General features: G+C 56.8%; 2 protein-coding genes across 3 annotated transcripts in view; both read right to left on the reverse strand.

Moving 5' to 3' along the window:
* Window positions 1-378: 378 nt before the first annotated feature.
* On the reverse strand, window positions 379-7,679 carry Susd2 (sushi domain containing 2). Its single transcript, XM_055599019.1, has 15 exons — window positions 7,543-7,679; window positions 6,142-6,349; window positions 5,791-5,942; window positions 5,138-5,305; window positions 4,514-4,688; window positions 4,185-4,386; window positions 3,933-4,018; window positions 3,582-3,850; window positions 3,330-3,473; window positions 3,070-3,228; window positions 2,084-2,332; window positions 1,680-1,952; window positions 1,405-1,581; window positions 1,215-1,320; window positions 379-1,088 (listed from the first exon to the last, which is right to left on the reverse strand). The coding sequence occupies exons 1-15, from the start codon at window positions 7,610-7,612 to the stop codon at window positions 1,064-1,066; spliced, it is 2,463 nt and encodes an 820-aa protein (XP_055454994.1). The 5' UTR covers window positions 7,613-7,679; the 3' UTR covers window positions 379-1,063.
* Window positions 7,680-9,750: 2,071 nt separating this feature from the next.
* The window catches only part of Cabin1 (calcineurin binding protein 1), a 128,788-nt gene continuing 117,553 nt past the window's right edge, over window positions 9,751-20,985 (reverse strand). For both annotated transcript variants that reach the window (XM_055598963.1, XM_055598962.1), the window contains exons 30-37: window positions 19,980-20,143; window positions 19,207-19,303; window positions 18,158-18,835; window positions 16,834-16,908; window positions 14,988-15,264; window positions 11,661-11,825; window positions 10,522-10,748; window positions 9,751-10,332 (exon numbers count right to left, since the gene is read on the reverse strand). In XM_055598963.1, the coding sequence (XP_055454938.1) occupies window positions 10,189-10,332; window positions 10,522-10,748; window positions 11,661-11,825; window positions 14,988-15,264; window positions 16,834-16,908; window positions 18,158-18,835; window positions 19,207-19,303; window positions 19,980-20,143 (1,827 nt within the window). In that variant the 3' untranslated portion in view covers window positions 9,751-10,188. The remainder of the gene's footprint in view (window positions 10,333-10,521; window positions 10,749-11,660; window positions 11,826-14,987; window positions 15,265-16,833; window positions 16,909-18,157; window positions 18,836-19,206; window positions 19,304-19,979; window positions 20,144-20,985) is intronic.

Raw genomic sequence — 20,985 nt, forward strand, 5'->3', positions numbered from 1 at the left:
ACTTAGTCATGGCCCGCCCAGTGACAGCACCTGGGCTTGTGCACTGTATCCTTTTCTCAGGGAACAACTGACTGAGGATGCGCAACAGCTCGTAAACAATAGAGGAACAGGCGTCACCATGGCCAGGAGGTAGGGCAAGCCAGAGGGCACCTGCCACTTTCATCTCCTGAGCTACCCAAACGTGCCGGCCCTGTTGAGCCCTTTGCAGCCATCAGCCTTCTCCTTGGGCCCCATTACTCTTCTTAATCCCATCCTAGGCGTGGAAAAGCTTGGGAGAGACTGCCAAGTGAAGCAGAAGTAGAGGAAGTAGGCGGGGCTCAGACTCTGAGGCTGTTAGTGTCGACCTCACAGACAAACATGGAACAGTAGTGAAGCACAAGCAGACAAGCACGGGGGGATGTAACATTGTTTTCTTGTACGGGCAGGGAGGGTGTTCCTGAGTATGCTACGGAAGAGGTAGGAGTACAAGCTCTGTGTGCAAAGGAGGTCTCTTCTCTGATGGATGGTGCACTCCCCCCGCCCCCTCCGCTCTGCTCAGGCCCTGAGGCCACTCCTCACTGTGGGATTGGGCCAGGCTGGGCTCTCAAGTTGGGACATGGGGCAGGAATGGAGGCCACTCAGCTCTGGGGGCCCTCACGGGAGGGCAGGCACTGGGTCTCAGTTTGTCAGGCTCCGGGGAGGGAGGGACTGGAACGTGAGCTTTCGCTTTCAGTGCAGGAGTGTCTGGGCTTGGGACACAGGTACTCCAGTTCTAGGACAGGCCAAAAAGACCATCCCTCAAGTCTGAGGAATTAGAGCCACAATCAGTAGGACAGAGGGCGGGTTGCTGATGGAGGAGAAGGGGAGGTGCGGGAGTTAGAACGTCTGGACCAAGTCTCAGTCAGGAGGACAGGGCAGGCACAGGTACTGGGTCCACAGTGTTGAAGGCACAGCGAGTGGATGGCGGGAATTGGAATCGGAGGACTACGGCGGCGGCGGCGCACGAGATTTGCGCTTCTCCCGGAAGGCTGTTGTCTTGGCGAGCACCCGTGGCCCGATGCTGTCAATCAAGCGCGCTCCCGTCTCAGGGCTGGGAACTCCACATGGTCCTGGCAACGGAGATGGGTTTAAAGTGGCGCAGGGGTCCCGCCAAATGCTTCTAGATCCTTAGCAAGCTAAAGAGGGAGAGAGAGGTGGGGGGTTGGCGCGAGACCCTCACACGGGGAGGGTCTTACCTGTTGCTCTTCCTGCGGTGGCGCAGCAACATATAGAGGATGGAAATCAGCGCCACTATGGCCAGGCCCCCGAAGATGATACTCAGCAGCACCGTGTAGCTCCGTCCTGGCAGGGAAGAGGGTGGTGACAGTGGCCAAGGAGACACAGGTGCTTGCAGAGGCAAGCCAGCTCCTGGGAGGGGCAGCTCACCTGGCTGACACTCCGGGGTAGGCGTGGACCAGGTGCCATCCACCCGGCAGGTGCTAGTCTCCGACCCTGCTAAGCTGTAGCCACTGTTGCAGCCGAAACGGACAACGGATCCCACCAGGTACTTCAAGCCCTCTTTGTGCCCGTTCGAAGGTGGAGGGAGCCAGCCACAGGATACCACTGGGATAGGGGCAGAGCACAGGGGACAGACCTAAACTGCTGGCCACTGAATGAGGCCAGACAATCCGAGAGGTTCGTCCCCTGCCTACCCCCCCTACCAGGCTGCAGGCTCTTCAGGCGGTCCTGGTGCAACTGGTGGGCATTCCTCGTGGCATTGGCCACACTCAGGCTCCCTGTGCTCATCACATCAAGGATGCAGAAGCGGTCGTTCTCACACACTCTGGCCAAGCCTTCCGCCTGGCTGGGGCTGAGCGTGATCCCCTCGGGGAAGAGCGGTTTGAAGTTGGGGTCATGCTTGGGTTTGTCCAAGAATGTGGTGACCAGAATCCAGGAGTCGTAGGTGAACAGGGAAGAGGTGTTGGGAACAGCCCCTGGGGAGACAGGTGCCAGTCTGTGTGGGGACAGCAGCCAGCCGCAGCCAAGTTTCTCTTCTTGAGCCACCGTCACCCGGTCCGATCCCTCCTCGCCCTCCCTGCCCTGTTTGTTCGGTTGGGCCACTCACAGTTGGCTCCAAACTGGAACAGCTGCTGAGAACTGGCATTTGGGGGCAGGACCTGCCCGTCTCGTAGGGTGAAATCATCCTTGGGGTTATCATTCATCGTCCCCAGGAGACCATGGGTGTGGGTCAGGAACTTGTCAGGCAGCAGGACGGTCACACTCAGGAAGGGTCCTTGTATCCCGACCTCGAGGCCAGCTCCCGAAGACAACATTATGGATGCCTTATCCTCCGAGGCCACCGAAAGGAACATGCCTGGCCACAAGGAGAGATGGCTTAGGGTTGCTCTTTGGGACCCTGTGTTCTGCCAGCACTTGACAGAGCCCTGAGGTAGGGTAATAGGAGGATGTGCCTGCCTGTAAGATGCCATCATTCCCAACCTAAAACCGCATGCACACAGACGTAAGAGGGCCTCAAGGCCATCGTACTGCTGGGCTTCCCCCTCCTCCATGCGGAGGCTCCAGCTCAGGGTCATGATGAGGCTACCGCAGCCTGGCCCGCTGTGGCCCTTCCTGAAGGTCTTGGTATAGGAGGCCATCACCCGTTCCCACCAGGAGCCGCCTCACTGTTCAACTCAGGGCGGCACAGACTGGTGGCAAGGGAGTTGGGAGCTTTGGCTCCTGGCTGCCACTTCCAGTCTGTGCTCTTGGAGCTGCAGGGCTGGTGTCTTTGCAGTGGAGCCTGAAGATGGAACAAGCTACCTCGACTGACCGCAGCGCAGTGGAGAGGTGAGTCCCCTTCTTGTGGTCTAGGCGGAGGACTATCAGGCATTCTTATGGATATGAAGGTATGAGAACGGGCCTCAGGCTAAGGCAGGCACAAACAGGACACAGATTCTCGGACCTGGCCTTGGAGGTCTCGGCTTCTCCAAGGCTCAAGACACCTTAGCCTTTGTATTTGAACCCCAGACTCCGCCGCAGCCCATGGCCAGGACTAGGGACAACGTGGAAGCCACGGGTAACCTGCAGACCATGCTTGGCTATGCCTCTCACCCTTTAGGTCCATCCAATTTTGTTCAGTGAAATTGAGTACTTTGTGATTCAGCAACACTTCCAGGACCTGGGACCTGCCAGGTAGCCGCACCTCTATCACGTCTGAGTTATCTTCTTGGACAGCCACTGCAGTCAGCCCTGTCCCTCGGGCCTGGGTGCCTAGGGCAAGGGTTCAGAACGGGCTCTTTTGGCTCCTGCTGACTTCTTGGAAGACCCAGCAGTGCTACCCCCAAATCAGAGACCATGGCGCCCCACCTCACCATTGGGCATTGTCCAAGGCTGGGCCCGTCCCTGCACTCTGAGGTCAGTCAGCGACGACTCCAGCAGCACGTACTCGCCCTTCCCGCTAAACGAGAAGCCAGTGCCATCGAAGGTGACAAAATGGGGGTCCCCAAAGGCAGAGGCTAAAGCGAAAGCAGAGGATCAGGTAGATTAATGTGGCCTTTCCCACCCAGGCATGGCCCTCCAGTCTGTACAGGGTCAGCCCCCCCCCCCCCAGTGCCAGCACCCACCCAGGCGTGGGGGTCTGTAGCTGCGGCAGTCGCTGGAAGGGCGCCTCCTCATGTAGCGGGAACACTCAGGTGCCCAGAGGCAGCAGTAATAGAAGCTGATGACGTCATAGAGCCAATGAGACATGCCGGGCACCCGGGGAGGCGTGCGGTACGGGGGCGCACCCCAGTCATGGCCGCGGTCAGGGGTGCTGCCACCTGTTGAGTCCGAGGTCAACAGCTGCGTGCCCGCTGCGGTATAGCAGCACTGCTGGCCCGATCCGTATCTGGGGCTGCGGTGAGAGGGGATCGGGGCCACCGTTGGCGGCTGCCCCCCAACCCTGCCCATCCCTCCTTCCCGGCCGGCCGGCTCACCTGGCCTGCACGGAGCGCACGCAGTGCACGGCCCCAGGGTGGTAGGTGCACACGCTGCCGTGCTCAATGTCACAGCCGTAGTCAGTCTGCAGAGGATCCAGGGGCTGTCACCTGGCTCTGCGCTCCTCCCTCCCCAAGGTGACCTTCCAACCCCACCCTGCCTCTGCTGGCCTCCGTCTCCCTCAGTCAGGGAGGCCGGCTCCTCCTGTCCTCCTCCCGCTCTCTGGGGCCCTAATAGGTTCAGGGGCTTACGAAGAAGCGGCCCGAGTCAGCCCTGGCCTGGGCCAGCGTGCAAGGGCAGTCTGGCAGTTCTTCCAGGAAGTTGGGTAGCTGGTCTTCCAGTGCCTCCCAGGCCAGGCATTGCGCCCTGGCCCAGGCCACAGAGTCTGCCCGGAAGTCATCACCCAGGTGCCAGGCCAGTGCGTGATCATTGGTCCAGAGAGCCTGCACATCCCTGCAGGGGAGATGATGAATGCGTCAGCCAAGGCTGCTCACTGGCTGACCTGACCCCTTGGGCTTCTTCAATAAGCTCTGCATCTGCAGGCAGCTGATCCCAGAGTGTCATCTGTCCAGGCCCTTACTGTTGTCCCGCATAGTTCTTGCTGCTGATGATCCTCAGAGCACCCACTTTCCACCTCTGGTACTCAGGTGATGCGGATTTGGGGGTAAAAGTAAAGAAGCCGGTATTGGGGATGTCTGTCGCCAGAGGGTATAGATAGGACCACTTTGCTGTCCAGTTCTCAGAATAGGGTTTCCCTAAAGGAAGAGAAGACCGTGATCAGCCCTCTGGGGACTCCTTCCTTCTCCCAGTCTCTGGCACTGACAGCATGAATGAGGGAAAGAAAGCAAATGGACAGATAGACAGGCATGCTCTGATCTTTCACAGGGCCCCTCCTGGCTTGTGTGTGACCAGTGCAGACACCCTGGTCCATGCCAGGCCCAGAGGAGAGGGGGTCAAGGTGGCTGCTTCTGTCCTCACTACACACCATCCACTCAAAGGTTTCTCCTCCTGGCTCTGGGGCCTGCCACACATGCCAGAAGTTATTGCTGTCCTTCTCGCCCAGCTGCGAAACCCTCCTTGACCTCCAACGCTGGCCTTAAATCCTTTCTTCCTTTCCGAATGCCAACCGCTCTCCCTCCTGCCTCCCTCCCCTCCCCTGGGACCGAAGTTCCCAACACCCCTGCCAATCCTTGGCAGGCCCCACCTGTCTCCTCATAGCCCCAAAGCTCAATGGTGACGGCCGGCATGGGCAGCATGGAGATGTTCCAGGTGAGGCTGAGGTTTCCCATCGTGTCTGAGGTGCCATAGTATTGCCAGTAGGTCTCATTCTCCAGCTGGCTCTTCTCGGACTCGGATACTTTGTAGGGATGAGCTGGGAAGGGTGAGTAAGGAATGAGTAAAGACTTAATGGTGCACAAGAGACCTGGAGGGCTCGGAGGAGCTCTAGGCGTCCCTTGGGGTCTCTTGGCAGAGAGGCACCGTGGCCAGGAGAAATGAAGGCCTGGCCTGCAGAACTGAGGACCGGAGCCAGATCACACCTCTCATCTGGCTCTTCTCCAGGCCCTTGCTGACAGGACTATCAGGGTCTGGGCTTGAATCTGAATCACCTTGATGAGGACCCCAGGGCTCCAAGTCCTTGTGGGCTGGGACTCTGGTCTAGATGCCAGGGGTGGAGTAAAGAGTGACAGCCACTCTCACCCAAGGGACTGGTTCAGCCTGAGGGACGGGTCAGCAGACTAGGTCTAGTATCAGTGTGCACGGCTTAGTGTTGGGGAAGTCCCGTGGCCTTCAGTTGCCGATAGGAACCAGGGCCCTGGGAGGTGAGGCCTAGACTAGCTTGAGGGAGGGAGGACTCACCGGCCAGCCAAGTGCCCGCTCGAAGGAAGGAGCGGCCATTGTCCAACGATACAGTGAAGGGAACTTGGCCGCTTTCATAGAGCAAGGGTGATACACAGTGCACTTGGTTCAAGCTGTCGACATACCCAAGGGTCTGGATACTCTCCTTAAACCTGAGGGACACGGATGGTAGAGGCAGCCTGAGCTAACCGCCCTGGAGACCTGCACTGTTCCTCAAGAAACAGCTTAGGCTAGGTTAGACTGGGCCTGCCCCGGGTTCCAGGGTGACACCTCCAGCTCTCCCACCCCCTCTCTACTCATGGGGTTGAGAGTGCAGGAGCCCTAATGGCCCAGCTGCTTGGCTGCCCCCACCTGCAGATGACGCCATCGGTGGAGTAAGGCCACTTTAAATGCTGCACCACAAAGTCTTTGCCACCCATCATGGAGCCTGAGGAGGGTGAAATCTCCAGGCAGTAGCTCAGAAAGTCTTCACAACAGGTACCGAGGCCCGAGCAGGTTGGATGACAAGAGCAGAGTCCATCCTGTTCGCCGCATCGCAGGGAGCAGCTGGCCTGGGCACCTTAGAGAGGAAAGCCCTGTGTCCTGGGGTCGACGACACTACTCACAGGGCCTGCTTCCCCTGGTGTCCATTAGAAGACCCCATGATGCCTACCCAGACCTGCCCTGGCTACCAAATGGCACAGTGGAATGTCACTGGCCTTAGAGGCTGGGGTCCATCTTAGCACAGGTAATGGAGTGGCTAGCATGGGTCCTCTTGCTTGCCAAGGCTGGGGCCACATAGGCACCATGAGTCCCATTCAAGGCCCAGGAGGGAATGGTGTCTGGCTTGAGCTCCTTCCGCCTCTTTTTGGGGGCAGAAAACAGTTGAAGCCCAGAGAGCCCCACCCTCTGAGGAGGCAGCCAGGACACTCCCTTTTAGGGGACATGCCAGTGAGGATTCCAGCACAGTGTAGCTGGGAGGACACCACAGCAGCTGTGGACATCCTGTCCAGGCCTTCCTCTGTGGGCTTTGGAGACCTGTGGCAGGGCCGAGTTTCAGTTCCAGAGCTGAAAGGTCAAGACTGGGGTAGGGTGCAAGTTCCTAGGCTGGAACACATCTCCCACCTGGCCCTTCCCGGCCCCTCGATGAAGGAGATCCGCCAGGGGCCAGGCCTAGTTCTGAGCCACCGACTGACTGCACTTTGCTATGTGGAGTGTCTGGACTCGAGCAGCAATACCTATTTATTGGCTAAGGAGTTAATGACTACGAGGGGTGTGGGAAGATGCTTCAAGATGCCAGGAGATAAACCTATCAGAAGGGTGGTGGCGCTTCCCTGCCATGGAAGGTGGGGCGAGGCAGGGGACTGTGGGCTGCTAAGTCCCAGCTCAGCACAGGCAGGGGCCATGGCTCTAAGCTCAACCTTCTTGCTTTATTTTATTGGGCCCAGCATGGGGACAGACAGGATGCTGGGGTTCCCTATGGGATTACACCTGTCACCGGGGCTCGGAAGTCAGGCTCTTTGATCTCTGATTCCCTCCCAGGCTGTTAGGTTCTTCATGCACCCAGTGAGCGCACGAGGGGCTTGCTTCAGATCTCCTGTCTCTATCAGAAGTGTCTAGATCAGGAGCCTCAGAATGCCTTCCCGGTACTCCCGGCACAGCCACAGATACACTGCCAGATGGACAGCTGCTGAGCCCAGAGGGGTGTCTGCGTAGGGCCTGGCTGATCAGGCAGATGAACAGGGAGGGGTCAGAAGGGCAAAGCCAGCATACCTGCTATGCACCTGGGGCCTGGGACTGTCGCCAGCAGCATCAGAGTCCAAGGCAGGAGGGCCAGCTTCATGGTGGGTCCCGAGTCTGCAACCAGCAGGCAGCACAGTGGCTCAGGGATTGCAGGACGGGCTTTCTCCCTGCTGGCCTGGCCCCGCCCGCCGGCCCCGCCCAGCGTTCTGCAGCACCACTCCTCCCCTTCCCTCCCCTCCCCACCCCCTCTCAAAGTCCACAGGTGCCCATAGAGACCAGCAGAGCCCGATGTGCCCAGTTAGCACATTCTTGTCCCATCACCACAGCCTTAGGACCCTGAGAACAAGGAGCTGGAGTGTCCAGACACTGAGACCTTTGGCATGTAACAAGCCGGCTGCAAGGCAGCTCAGACCCCGGGGGTCACAGTCCAGTCTTGTATGCACGGCTTCTGCGGGGTGGGTGCCGCAGTCCTGTTCCCCTCAGGACAGACCTAGACCTCTGCTTCCCTCAGGGGAGGTGTTGCTAATACCCACCTGGCCTGACAGGCGGAGGCGGAGCAAGAATTAATCTGTTTGGAGTGCAAGTGTGTGGCTCCCGCTTGAGGCCGGGTCATTTCTGATTCACAGCAGGCTTCAGGCAGAGGAGCAGAGAGCGAAGGCCAGCCTAGCCCCAGTGTTGTCATTTGGGGAGCTAACAAGCCCTGTTCAGGGTTCCCTCGAGGATTCTTCAGAGGAGGAAGGAGCCTGATGAAGACCCTCTGGTGCCTTCTGGGAGTCTCTGACGACATGGCCCGTGAAGGGCCCCAAACTTGGGGCTCTCACTCAGGGCTTGTGTCCTGATCCAGACATCAGGACAGGGAAGCTGCAGTTTTTCTAGTGCAGACACTTTGGCTAGCCTCACTGGGGAGGAGCTCGGCAGGCTGGCTTGTGAGCTGAAGCCATCTGGTCCGTGATCCTCTGGGTCTGGGTCTCAGCCAGCCCACTGTTCCATTGTCCTAATTCCCTCCAGCTTCCTGTGACAACTCAGGCCTAGTCAGGGCTGGAGGTCACTTGCGTGTCTCCCACGAATGTCTGAGGAAATCTGCTGTGTAGGGGTGGCAACCAGGCTGCTCCTAAGGTAACCTTGTCCGCACTCTACCTGCAACCCCACAGGCATATTTGGTGAGGGGTCTTCTAAGATCTTCATACCTTCCGGAGGAAAGAACAGCTATTAAGCCACAGTGAGGTGCTCAGGGTGGGCGCCTTTGTGTGCACACTGAGGTCCTGTGACAGGGAGAAGCCTGTGCTAATGTCCCAGGCCCAGGTCTGAGGGTATTTCCTACCATAAGGGGGCCGGTAAACAGAAAGGCGCATAGCTGAATGACTGCTGTCCCCAGTGTCTTGGCTCTCCAGATGGCTGATCTGGGCTGCCCATCCTGGGTCACCATGTTTCTAAGTCCAGAGGGCCCTGGATTAGTGACCTAGGGTCTGGTCGATAGCTTCTTCCTTCCTTGGTGGGATGTGCCCAGTCCACGAAGGCATAAAAGGGCATCTCGTCTCCATTCTGGCATAGAGTTTGCAAGGTGAGACAGAGCGGGCTCTGAAGTGCTGCGGGTGACAGTCATGGCAGGCAGGTATCTGAGAACCTCCAAGATCAATGGCATGGAGCCCAGGAAAGGGAAAGGCCCAGCGTCACGACTGCCCTGTGCCTGTAACCTCACTCAGGACTCTGAGGCAGAGCCTGCCTGGGCCACAGGGTTAATCAGGGATAGAGAGCAAGACCTTGTCTCAGGGTTTCAGTCCGGGCTTCCCCAGCTCTTACGTTTTTGTTTTGCTGCATGTCTGCGCACCATGCGTGTAGTGCTGGTGGAGGCCAGGAGGGAGCACTGCATCTCCTGGAACTGGAGTTAGAGCTGGACGTGGACTGCCACGTGTGCTGGGATTGTCTGAGTGTTCTTTTAAACCAGCAGCCCACACCTGTTCTGCCTTGGGCTTCACACTTGTGTAGCTGGTCCTGTCAGGGAGGCACTATGATGAGGTAAGCCTCCCTCTTCCAGGGCTGCTCTTTTCCATGGTGCCCTTCTGCCAATTCCTTGGCATCACCTAGGCTCTGCCTTCTTCGTAGCCTCCCACTTACAGTACGGGAGCTCTCGGAAGCCCAACACCCTCACATATAGGTCCATCCTTACCCAGTGGAGCCTGCCCTCCACCCCCTGGACCAGGTGAGTATCCCCCAGGATAAGCAAAGAGGCAGAGACTATTTTCCCACCTTTATTAGAAAAGAAACAACAATGACAAAAAAGGGTATGGGGTGAGCTAGGCTCTCGATGACGTCTCCACCAGAACCCAAGCTAGCCTGTCTTGGCCCTGAACTGTGGGCCTGGGCATGGGCTTGTAAATAAAGTCAGTATTTCATTAAAAAAAAAAAAAAAAAAAAAAAAGAAAGTGCAGCCCTGCTGTGCAGACCACAACTAGTTCACGTGCCTAAGATAGGCCTTATCTTCCTCTGGACCAACAAACACAGTGTGTGTGGGCAGCCTGAACTGGGGCAGGATGCTGTAAAGAGGGGGCTGGGCAGGCTTAGAAGACCGTGGTAAGTGATACACCCCCGATACCTGGGCCTTGCCCAGGGTCTGGACCAAAGGGATTCCAGGCCTTGCTGTTGCCCCGGGCATGGCTGACGGCCTCGGGGTGGGCCTCATATGTCCATATAGTCGTCATCCTCGTCTGTCTCACTTTCCAATGAGGACTCCTGACTGGATGTCTCCAGAACTTCCAGGGCTGGCTGGCAGAGGCTCTCCTTCCTCACATTGGCAGCTGATTGGGCGGACAGGATGGCTGACTGCACACAGGGCAGGACAGGGTCAGGACTGACTGCCCTGACACTAAACCTCTTGACATTAACCCAAACTCTCAGCCAGGGCCCCTAGTAACCTGAATCCTTCTACGTCTCCCGGTACTCAAGCCCCTTTCCAGACCCCCAGGATCATGAGCCCCTCCACCAGGCACCCTGCCTGGTGCCCACCGTCACCTTCAGCTTCTGCTTGGTCTCCTCCGAGATGCTGCCTTTGGGGGAAAGCAGGGTCGGGGTAGGCGGTGTGACGGTGATCTCAGGAGGGAACTTGGTGGTGGCCGAGGGGATCACCAGCTTTGGCATGTTGGGCAGAAGGCGGGATTTGGCCCTGCTGGACTCAGTTTTGCCTGGATGGCTCTCGGGTGTCTGGGTACTTCCGCTGCTGGGGACCTTAGTGCTGGTGGCTGTTGGGAGACCTCAGAGTTTGAGTTCACTCAGCCTCCTCAGTCTGCCTGTCTCTCTGCTAAGAACGCAGAGGGCCCACACCATGGATGCCTTTCTGGCTTCCTGCCTATGTTGACTGGCTCAGGTCTCATGTCTCAGGCTCACAGGAGCATCAGCGTAATTCCAGAGGTTCCTGATATTTCCCAGGGATTGTGAAGGGTCCCCCGGCAACAATACAACACAAACTCGTATCTTCTGAACTATTTCATTCTGGGGGGCGGGGAGGGGCAGGTCACAAGTCGGCCCTAGTGCGTTCTTTTCTCTCTCACTCCAGGATGAGTAAGGAGCTGTGTCTCCTGGAGCCTGGAGGCGGCCAGGGCAGACTGCGGATCTGGAACCTGGCAGCCTCCAGGGAGCTGCATGAACTGGGAGCAATCCAGCTGTCCTGGCACAGCTCCACATTCTTTTAGCCTCATCTCTTTAAAAGGAGTGGGAGCTTATCCAGAGCTCTGCCTGGTCTTCGTGGGCTGGCGCCATGTCCTTCCATCTTGAGTGGTCTGTGGGAGACCTGGCCAAGAGGTCTCAAGGGGTCTAACTGGTAGAGTGGCCGGTAGGAATAAGCCAAGGGAGGCTATGTCTGTGCTGTCTCAGCCTCCCAGAGGGACACCTCAGTGACAGGGCACAAGCCCCTCCTCATACAGTCCTGCCCCTCTGGGAGACTCCGGCCCCAGGACTGTTCTGTGGAGCTGGGGCGAAATGAGGCTTTAGGGCCCTGATAGGTCCGTGCCAGACTCCAAGCAGGGCTCTTATCCTCATTCTCACATGTTCTCTGTCCTCCCTATTTATCCTTCAGTAGGTGGACTTCCCCCGTGGCTGGCATCTGCGTGCAGCCTGGTGGGAGCTGGCGCTGGGCTGCCCCCAAATGGCCTTACCTTGGCTGCAGGTGGGCTCAGTAGCTGTATGGCAAACAACCTCCACTGGCCAGCAGTGCTGCTCAGCCAGGGGACCTGGGGCAGTCATTTTCACCTGGTGACTGTGCTGTGGTTCTTGGGCTGGGAAGCTGGTGCCTTCTGTCACTCCTGAGAGCTCTTCTCCCTCTATGGAGACACAGGCCAATGACAGGTAACATTCCTATTCCCTGGGGCAAGTCTCCTTCCCAGGTAACCAAGTTTCTGTGCCTTGTAGCCCCAGACTATGCCTAGAACACATAACAGGAGTGTGGCTGACTTTGGGCAAAGACGGCTCTCTATCCCCACAGGAGCCAGCAAGGCACGCAGGTAATTTCAAGAAACGTATCACTCCTCAAATAGATACTGTGAGAGAGAGAGAGAGAGAGAGAGAGAGAGAGAGAGAGGAGAGCCAGCTGGGTCACTATCTCTAACACAGCCAGGACCATAATCGGCCCTCTCTGCTCTTCATGGGCTCACTCCATGTCCTTCTATCCTGATTGACAATCTGTGGAAACCAGGCCCCACAGGGACCCAGGTAAGACACCACCACATGGCTGTCAGGAGTGGGCTCATGTGTGAGGGTACCTAATCCTTCCTCTGTCTTGCAGAATTGGCAATCACAACCAGAGTCAAAACCACCAAAGCCAACATGAAGGTACCATGTCTTGCTGCACAAGGCTTGGGCCTGGTCAGGTGTGGTGACTGGATGGAGCTAAGAAACAGCTGCACCTGAATTTCCAGTTAGGATCTGTCTCCTACCTCCTTGGAGTTCACAGTCACCTTGTAGGTGGCTCCCTCCTTCCTGCTCACTCAGGTACACTGGCTGTCCAGCTCTGTCTGTCCTGCCCCCGGCTTCTGCTAGGAATAGCAACTTCCTTTCTCCAGCAGGGAAAAGGCAGGGGTCTGAGCACCACAGAACTCTCCCACCTAGGTATCCACAGAACAGATCCATGTCCATCTCTTTCTGATTCAAAGAGGAGTTCTTGCCAGCATCCAGTTTCGGCCTCTGGAGGAAGGTATATCTCACCACACCCAGCTTGGAGAAGACCATATCTCACCTGACCTGAGCCACTCCCTCTCTTGTGTTCAATGCCTGGCTGACTAGGTCATAGACAAACATTGGCTAGCAGCGTGGAGCACTTCAGGACTCTCCTGCAGCATTCCCTGCGCCTCCTCCCACTTGCAGGGTAGAAATTTGAGTATACCCCCAAAAAGGCTGCCTTCCCTGGGTCCTTACCCAACGCCATACCTAATGGGGGCAGCACTCCTGATGTGGGTGGAAGTCTGCCTTAAGCAGAGGTGGGGGCCAGAACACACAGGCAGGAAGAACAAACGTCTGGCTTTGAGTTATTGGGGGCGTGGAGACAAGGACGTCTGCGACAAGCTACAGGCCAGCTTGGACTACCTGAGACCCTGCTCAAAAAGCCAAAACCGACCCCCCCCCCCCCCCCCCCCACGCTCCTGTGCTGACACGGGAGTGGGCACAAGTTCTTGCTAAGGGCTGTCCCTGTGCCAGGTTCACTAAGTGCTACTGTGGAATACACACCCAGAAGCAGGCACTCTTTCCCAGAGCTGAACTCCAAAAATAAGATGTGACTTGTGGGACTTTGCTTGCTTGGAGGCAGACAGGTAAGGGAGCCCAACAGAAGCAAGGGCGGTGTGTGGCCCCGGGGGGCTCAACTCTTTGGAAACTAGGTTGTACGAGATGCTTCTTTCTTATTCCACACGACACTAGGTTGTCTACGAAGAGGGCCAACAAGGGAAGAGGCCCAGTGACAGAGGCTCACTCAGGTGGTGAGCTAACTTAATTTGCTTGAATTCAATTGCACAGGTGACCTTGTTCCACTCACAACACTGGGCCTGGAGGCCCAATCTCACACTCTCCAAGGTCGTGGGACACATGGACATTGGGTCAGGTCCCAGGGAAGTCAGCTTTCTACCCTGCAAAGGGGAGGTGGTGCCGGGAACGCTGAGGGAGAACCCTGAGGAGCTCTGTACTGCCAGCCATTGTTCGTTGGAGGGTAAGACAATGTGAGGTGTAGGCTGAGTGACCCACTAACTTGCGCACACCATGGGCTTCCCTAGGCCCTGTACTGTGCACTTACAACCAGCACCAAACACCACTAAGCATGAGTCCAAGCCCTGCGGCGTGACAGAATTGATCAGAACAGCTGGAGGTGAAATGACCACGTGCAGTTTCTTTTGACTGTTCTGTGTTGTGTGGCACTGGGTGGCACCCAGAGCTTTGTGCATGCTAGCCTGAGCCCTGTCCTGTGGCAACTGTGAGGGACTGGGTCTCTATCCTGGCACAACCCTCAACGTAATCCAGGAAGAGCATATGGTGAAAACCCCAGTGTCTATCACTGAGCGCATGAAGGAGCTAGGAGGGGACAGGCAGCGTGGGCTGGGGGCTGCCTGTCCTACTCCGCAGACCAAAGTCAGGGTCCCATGGCTGAAGGGGCCAGCCCCCAGTGTGGCCCACAACCACAAGGCTGAGACTAGGAGGACAGGCAAGCCCTAGGGATGGCTGCAGCGATGCCCAGGTGGTCATGTGCCCATGGAGCAGAGGACGCAGAGCAGGTCTTGAAGCAGGCGAGAGAAGGAAGGGCGCGTAGATTGTTTTTTGCTGGAGAAGTGAGCTAGTTAGGCAACACCTTTTGATTTCAGAGTCTCTGGAGCCTGGCCACGGTACTGCCGCCCTGGGAGTCGACAGGGAGTCATGCCAGGGGGTGGGCAGAGCCTGGTGCAATCAACCAGAAAGCCAGAGAAGAATCTGCAGCAGGGAAGAGGATAGTGGCTTGCCCACACACCTCCTATGTGCTGACCTGATGCCCTCTTCCTATACCAGGCCCTGCTTGCCACACTGCCCACCCTGCTTTTCATCTCCTGCTTTTTAGAAGGAATAAGGCCACCCATCTGATTAGGTCAGTCTATGCCATCCCATCCTGTATTTTCTTCACAAGTCCAATGACCTGGTCCTGCCTTTAGCTTGTCATGTCCACAATGAGGACAGACCTGGTCCTGGAAACTACTGGGTCCTTTAAGACTGCCAAGGTCAGACCCTTCCTCCGCAGCACTAGCTCCCTTTGTCTTACTGATAAAGCCGACCTTCCTACCTATTGTGAGCCTCTGTGGGGCAGAAACTAGGACAACAACAAAGTAGTGGTGCTTGTTCCCTCTCCTCACCCTTCCACGTGCAGGCAGCTGACAGCCCCAGGGTCACCCTAGGGGTGCTGGAAGGGTACCCACATGCTTCGTGGCAGCTGGTAGAGGGGACCTGGATCGCAGGTGGACAGAGAGGGCACTTACCAGGACTCAAAGAGGCCATGCTGGGGGTAGCCTCTGGCCTGTGTGGCCGCAGAATCCCAGGATCTGTGGACAGGTCTGGGGTAGAGGTTGATGCTGAGGGAGGGGAACTGATGACAGCTGTGGCAGTAGACAATACCGGCTTGAGGTGGGAGTCACTGGGCCGCTGAAGAGCATCAGTGGCTGTGGGGTCAGGTGTTGTGGGGGCTACTGTTGCAGGGAAGAAATTCTCTCGGCTGTCCTTGGGGTGCTTGGGGGTGGTGGGTGCATCCCCTGAGGCCTGTGAGGACAAAGGCAAGGCGAGGAAGGTCGGTGGGGCAGCCCTCTGAGTATGCATTGCTCTGGCCCATGCCAGCCCAGCTTGGTCTCACAGGACACTGCATCTGGACCCTGGACGCCAACATAACAGCATGCATCACTCTGAGCTCCCTGGACAGCCAACAAGAAACATAAACATTGTACCAGGACACAACTGACACCAGCATACAGCTGGGAGTCCAGCTCCTCCCTCTCCGGGAGACATCCACCCATGCTAGCAGGGCCTCAGTGAAGACCTCTGGCTTGTCTCCCTGCCCCTCCTCAGTGCCAGCCTGAAAGGAAACTATGCACTTATGTGAGGGTCCTATCTTAAGAGTTCTAGGAATGGTGAACCCGGCAGTGACTTTCTAAGGGTCACTGGTAGGTGAGTTCCAAGAGAAGAATTGAACTAATCTATTCCCCAAGCCTAGCCTCAGACTGCTCTTGTCATAAGTCTTTGGTTTCCTTAGAGGCCTCTGACTTTTCATACAGTCCTCTTTGCCTTGGTACCCATTGGTGCTTGCTTTCTCTTCTGATGTTTGTTTCTCTAAAACTGCCTCATGTGATAGGGACAAGTCTCCAAGTTCTGCTATGTGACGGGTGTTTAATGCGAGAAGATGAGGTGGGCAGAGAGACCTGGATCTTGGCTCCAGGAGGCCAGAGCAATGCTGGCAATGTTCTAAGTGGCAGGTGCAGGGAGAGTGAGGGCTGCACTGTCATCCCTACCCTGCCATCAACCAGGAGCAACCTCAGCAGCAAGCAATGGCCTGTAATGAGGTCCACAGCACTTTCCAGGCATGCATGAGGCTGCCATGGCAACTGGGACACCAGAAAGCAAAATATAAATTCCCAAACGGGCAGGGGCTTTTTTTTGGCTTTTGAATGCCTGCTATCTTCTCTAATGTTGGCCAGAGGTGGGCCCAGGCCAGGGGTAATTGTCTCAATTGCCCTTCTCAAAGTTCAGGCTGTGGAGCTCTATGGAGAAGGAGGGGCAGGGGGAGTGGTTTTGGAAGGGACTCAGAAGAGCAACCTGCCCACAGCCCTGCCTACTGGGATGACCATGGGGATAGCAGGGGAGGACACTGCCACCTTCCCTTGCCTGTTAGCATCTGGATACCCTGGCCTGGAATGAGGCCCTGGTCCTATCCACTCAGGAACTCCTGCATGGGCTCTGCCTCCACCGAGTGTTCCTGGCTGCTTTGATCCTAGCTACTCCGGTTCTGGTATCACTTCTCTACCAGTCACAAAGTCAGGCCCTTTCTGGCTAAAGCTTAATGGTTAGATGCTCTTCTTCCTACCTATGCAGAGAGCCAAGGGATGGGCCCCTTTGGGTCGCATGTATATGCCCAAGTCCTGTCAAGGCACTGCCACTAAGGAATACTGACTCACCATCCAGAAGCCTAGACACATCCTGCTCTTCCCCCCCCAGGGCCCGTGACAACCACAGGAACTACCTTCTGGGCCAGCAGCCCAAGGCCCTAGTGTGGGACAGATTCTGCATGAAGGGCGGCTGAGGAGTGGGTGAGGGGTGTGTGCTCGGGGCAGAGCTTACCTGTCTCTGGGTAGCAGCCCCAAGGTGGACCTGACAGAACTTCACTGCCTGCTCCAGTGCAGTCTCCTCGTCCACCTGCACAGAAGAGATGCCTGTAATCAGGGAATCTAGGCCACAGAGCCTGGCCTGCTCCCAGCTTGTTCCCTTACGTACTATTGGCATAGCCAAGGGCTACTCCTGTTAGTCCTCCTGTGGTCCTCACTGAGGACCACACCCAGCACCTGAACCTGTCATCAGGTGGAGATGCAGGCCAAAGGCCCATGTACCAACTGCTGGTGTCAGGACTGGTCCCAGTCAACCCTCAGGCCATGTTGAGTTATTGTCCATGGCCAGTTATTTATGTCCTAAAGGACCGAGACTGACGGAGGCCTCAGATCTCAAGGAAGCTTGCAAGTTCAGCTGAGAGCTGGGCCTTGTGGTACATCTTTTAATGTCAGCACTTGGTACTCAGAGGCAAGACTGAGCATCTTGGGCAAGCCCAGGACACATAGTAAGACCCTGTCTCAAGACGAAACCAAATCAGCCAAGGCTCAGCTGCTTGGTGGCTGTCACAGGCTGGTTTCTGGTCCACATTGAGAATGGGATGTTGATTCCAGTGGGCCGTGCCTTCTGGAAGCCCAGGTAGAACGGTGATACTCTCAGCCACACTCAGTGTGTACTACAGACTAAGAGCCTCTCACCTGTCAGTATGAGGCTGGAGGCATGGGGGGGTGAACCTGAACAAGCAGGTGTGGCTTGAAGGAGAAGGCCACACACTGTCAAGTGAAGATGGGAGCAAGCAGTGTGAAACGACCTAGCCTCCCCTGCAGGAAAAGCAGCAGTACTCATCCTGTTCCTAGGAATTCACAGGAGAAAAACATTGCTAGCAAGGTGAAGAGAATCTCACAGGTGTCATTTGGGAAAACTGACCACTAGGGATATAGTCACTCCATTTGTACTGGTGGCAAATTGAGAAGGGGGGCAGGGCTTTTTGCTTGGACTCCTCCCAGGGGCTTCCACACTCCTGGGCTAGAGATGTACTGTAGTTTTTGTCTTCCTTAAAGGCTGAATTTACATGTATACCTCCTGGTTTTGTGTCTAAACTTACTGCCTGCTCATCAGAGAAAAATCTCACAAACAAACAAACATGGCCTCTTCAGCCCCACCCAAAAAAGGGAGAAAAAAAAAAACAAGCAAAGATCACAGTGGGAAGGGAGCAGGCACCTCAGGGGTGGGCCCTGACATATGTGGCCTCAAAGAGGAGCCTCCTGGAGAACAGAAGGCCCAGGCCACGAAGGAGGCTGCAGAGAGGTGCAGCCCTGGGGTCGGTGCACCGGCTGCCCACCTGCTTGATGAGCATGTAAGTCTCCGACATGATCTTCTCAATGCGGCTCAAGTCATAGGCCATGCCCTTCTGGCCCTGCTGCCACACGCGGTAGGCATCCAGCAGGAGTGTCTTGCCAGACTCTGTGTCCTCCAGGAGTTTCCTTTTGCGATTAGGCCTGGGAGGTGCCTCCTCGGGGTGCCCCCCTCCCCTGGCCCCCCCGGGGGTGGGAGCAGCAGTGGTGGAGGGGGTTCCAGGGGATGGTGCAGGTGGAGCGGGCTGTTGTCGGGCGCTGATGCTCAGCTCCTCCAGGGAAAGCTCAGCAGACCGGCTCTCTGGCCCCCGGTCCCTTGGGGGGCGGCCTGGCAGCAGACGTGCTGTCTGTTCCAAGTCTGGGTGCCGAACAGCAGCCTCACTGGTATCCATGGGTTCATTGGCTCCCACCTGGGGACTCTCTTTGTCCTTCTGCTCCCCACCTTGGTCTGTGCTGTCCCTTGTGTCTATGGTCACTGGCAATTGGTTAAGAGGGCCCACTTTGGCCCCTGGCTCAGGCCCTGGTCCTGAGCCATCAGCTAGAGGTAGCTTCTTGGGGTGGGGGGGGCTTTCCTGGCCATCCTCGGGACTGGCTTTGTGTGAGACATCGGTGGTCATCCTGGCTCCAGAGAGGCCACAGGCCTTGGGGCCTGAGTGTTCTAATCCCTACAAGGAAAACAGACAAGTTACTGGCCTGTATCAGAGCCTCCATGGGTCCCTCTACCCAGTGCCATTTTGGTTACGTGCAGGTGCCAGCTGGATAAGACTATAGTCATGAGAGGAGGGCACCAGCCCAGAGCCCATGTCCTCTGCTCCTCTGGGAGTTCTACCTCCTCTCACATGTAAGCGGGGGTAGGCACAGGCTGCGCAGCGGGACTCTTACACATTGCTTCTGGGATGGAGCTGTGTGACATGAGCCTCGTAGGGAGCTGACATGGAAAGAGGCCTGTGTAGGGCATTAACTATGGCTGCTGCAGACTTGTTTTCCTAGTCCCCGACGCACAAGACCTGGGGTGAGCTGTGATAGGTTGACATACCTCTGCAAGCTCACTCAGTGTGTCCTCCAACACTTTCACAGTGAGGATGAAGGCTCGCTGTGCCAGGACCTGGCGGTCAGCATCTCGTAGATACTTCCTATGGTCGTACAGAGGGCCACAAAGAGCGGGACAGTGTCAGAAGCCATATAGCGCAGCTAGGTGGATAGGCAGCACCTTACTCCCGCCTCAGGAACACGTGACTGTGTTCCCACCTATAGAAGTCTGTTCCCCCAAAGCACCCCTTGGCCCTCATATTTCCTATTCAACAAGTCTCTGACTTGGTCCCAGTGTCTGCCCTGAGCCCTCTGGACTACAGGTTAGCCAGTGGTCAGGGCAATGCTGGGCTGAGGCGCTAGCTCAAGGAAGGCCTGGAGACTAAGTTTCTCTCCCTCAGGTTGGTTTATGGGATGCTTATGCTGCATGGCCAGCTTAGCCCTACGTGAGTTCTATTTCCAGGTGTACATCCCCAACCTCTATACATGGCAGCTGTGGCAGATCTCTGTCTGTGTGACCCATCCTTCTGGCCAATGAAGCCATGATAGCTGGTGAGGCCCAAGACCTCTGCTGCCCACCTACTTCCCTGGGGTGCTGGGCTACTTTCAGAATGTCTATGCACTACACTGTGAACTAGTCAGTGCCTCTAAGAGACCCAGGTTGGGCGAGGGCCTAACTGCTTATGTCAGTCCTAGGGTGCTTGAGGCAGAGCCAGATGAGAGCAGTGGGGACAAGCCTGGGTAGAGCACGAGCCAGGCTGTGTGTGGTGGCTCACTCACTTGCCCTGGTCTGGGGTGCGCTGCAGCATGGAGGACACCTTCAACAAGGTGCTGTGATCCCGGAGCTGGGCTAGAACCTTGAGTAGCAGCACGATGGAGCGGTTCATGTGCCAGGCAAAGCTGCCTGGCCGGTCAATCTCATCCACGGGGATCCGCCAGATGCCCTAGGGATGGACAAGGACAGGTTATGGAAGGCTGCCACCTCTCTGGAGCCTTGGGTGTACCCCTGCTTGAAGTCCCCACAGGCCAAGCCTGCCACTGTGCTTGGGGCCCTAGCAGGGGACTTCTCAGCCCCTTCTTGTCAGCCTCTACCTATTCCCTCCTCATGGGAGAGGCCAGTACATGTGAAGTTCTGTAGAAATTTTTCATAGTCAGTCACACCAAGGGGTGAAGTCTGGCCTCACTTATGATTCTGCTGCCTCAGCCCCCTCTTTTTATACAGCCGTATCACACATGTTTACTGGGCCTGTGCCTATGGTGGCTTTCATGCTGTGTACACACTTTTCTGCACAGGTACTGGCAAAGATACACGAACAACTCCCAGGGGAGGAGAGACTGAAGCAGAGGGGACCAGGAACACTCTGACAGCTGCTGCTGGAGAACAAGCTCCTGTAGACTCACCTCCCTCAACTGCTGTCACCAGCTGTATTCAGGCCCCCAACTGCAGCTCTGAAGATACCCAGTCCCCACCACCTCAGCGGTATTAGTTTGCCTTGGTGGAGCCTCTCCTCCTCTCTCCCTTGGTCCATATCTAATCATGAGGAACTGCCCTCCCCCCCACCCCCCCAGCAGCGCTGGCTGGATCCTGGAGACAAGCCTGGCATCTGACAAACACTGGGGTCCATCAGGGGATAGGGGCAACATGGGTGCCAGACGGAAGGCGTGACTAGTGAACAAACACTTAAGAGATCTGTCTGTCACCAGACCTTGGCGGCCTGGAAGAGGCTGGCAGATCCCAGTGCGGTCCCCGTAGTCAACCTTTAGAGACGCTCCAGATAGCACAGAC

This window comes from Psammomys obesus, unplaced genomic scaffold (genome assembly GCF_907164565.1).
Source record: "Psammomys obesus unplaced genomic scaffold, mPsaObe1.curated_primary_1811, whole genome shotgun sequence".
Lineage (NCBI taxonomy): Eukaryota > Metazoa > Chordata > Mammalia > Rodentia > Muridae > Psammomys > Psammomys obesus.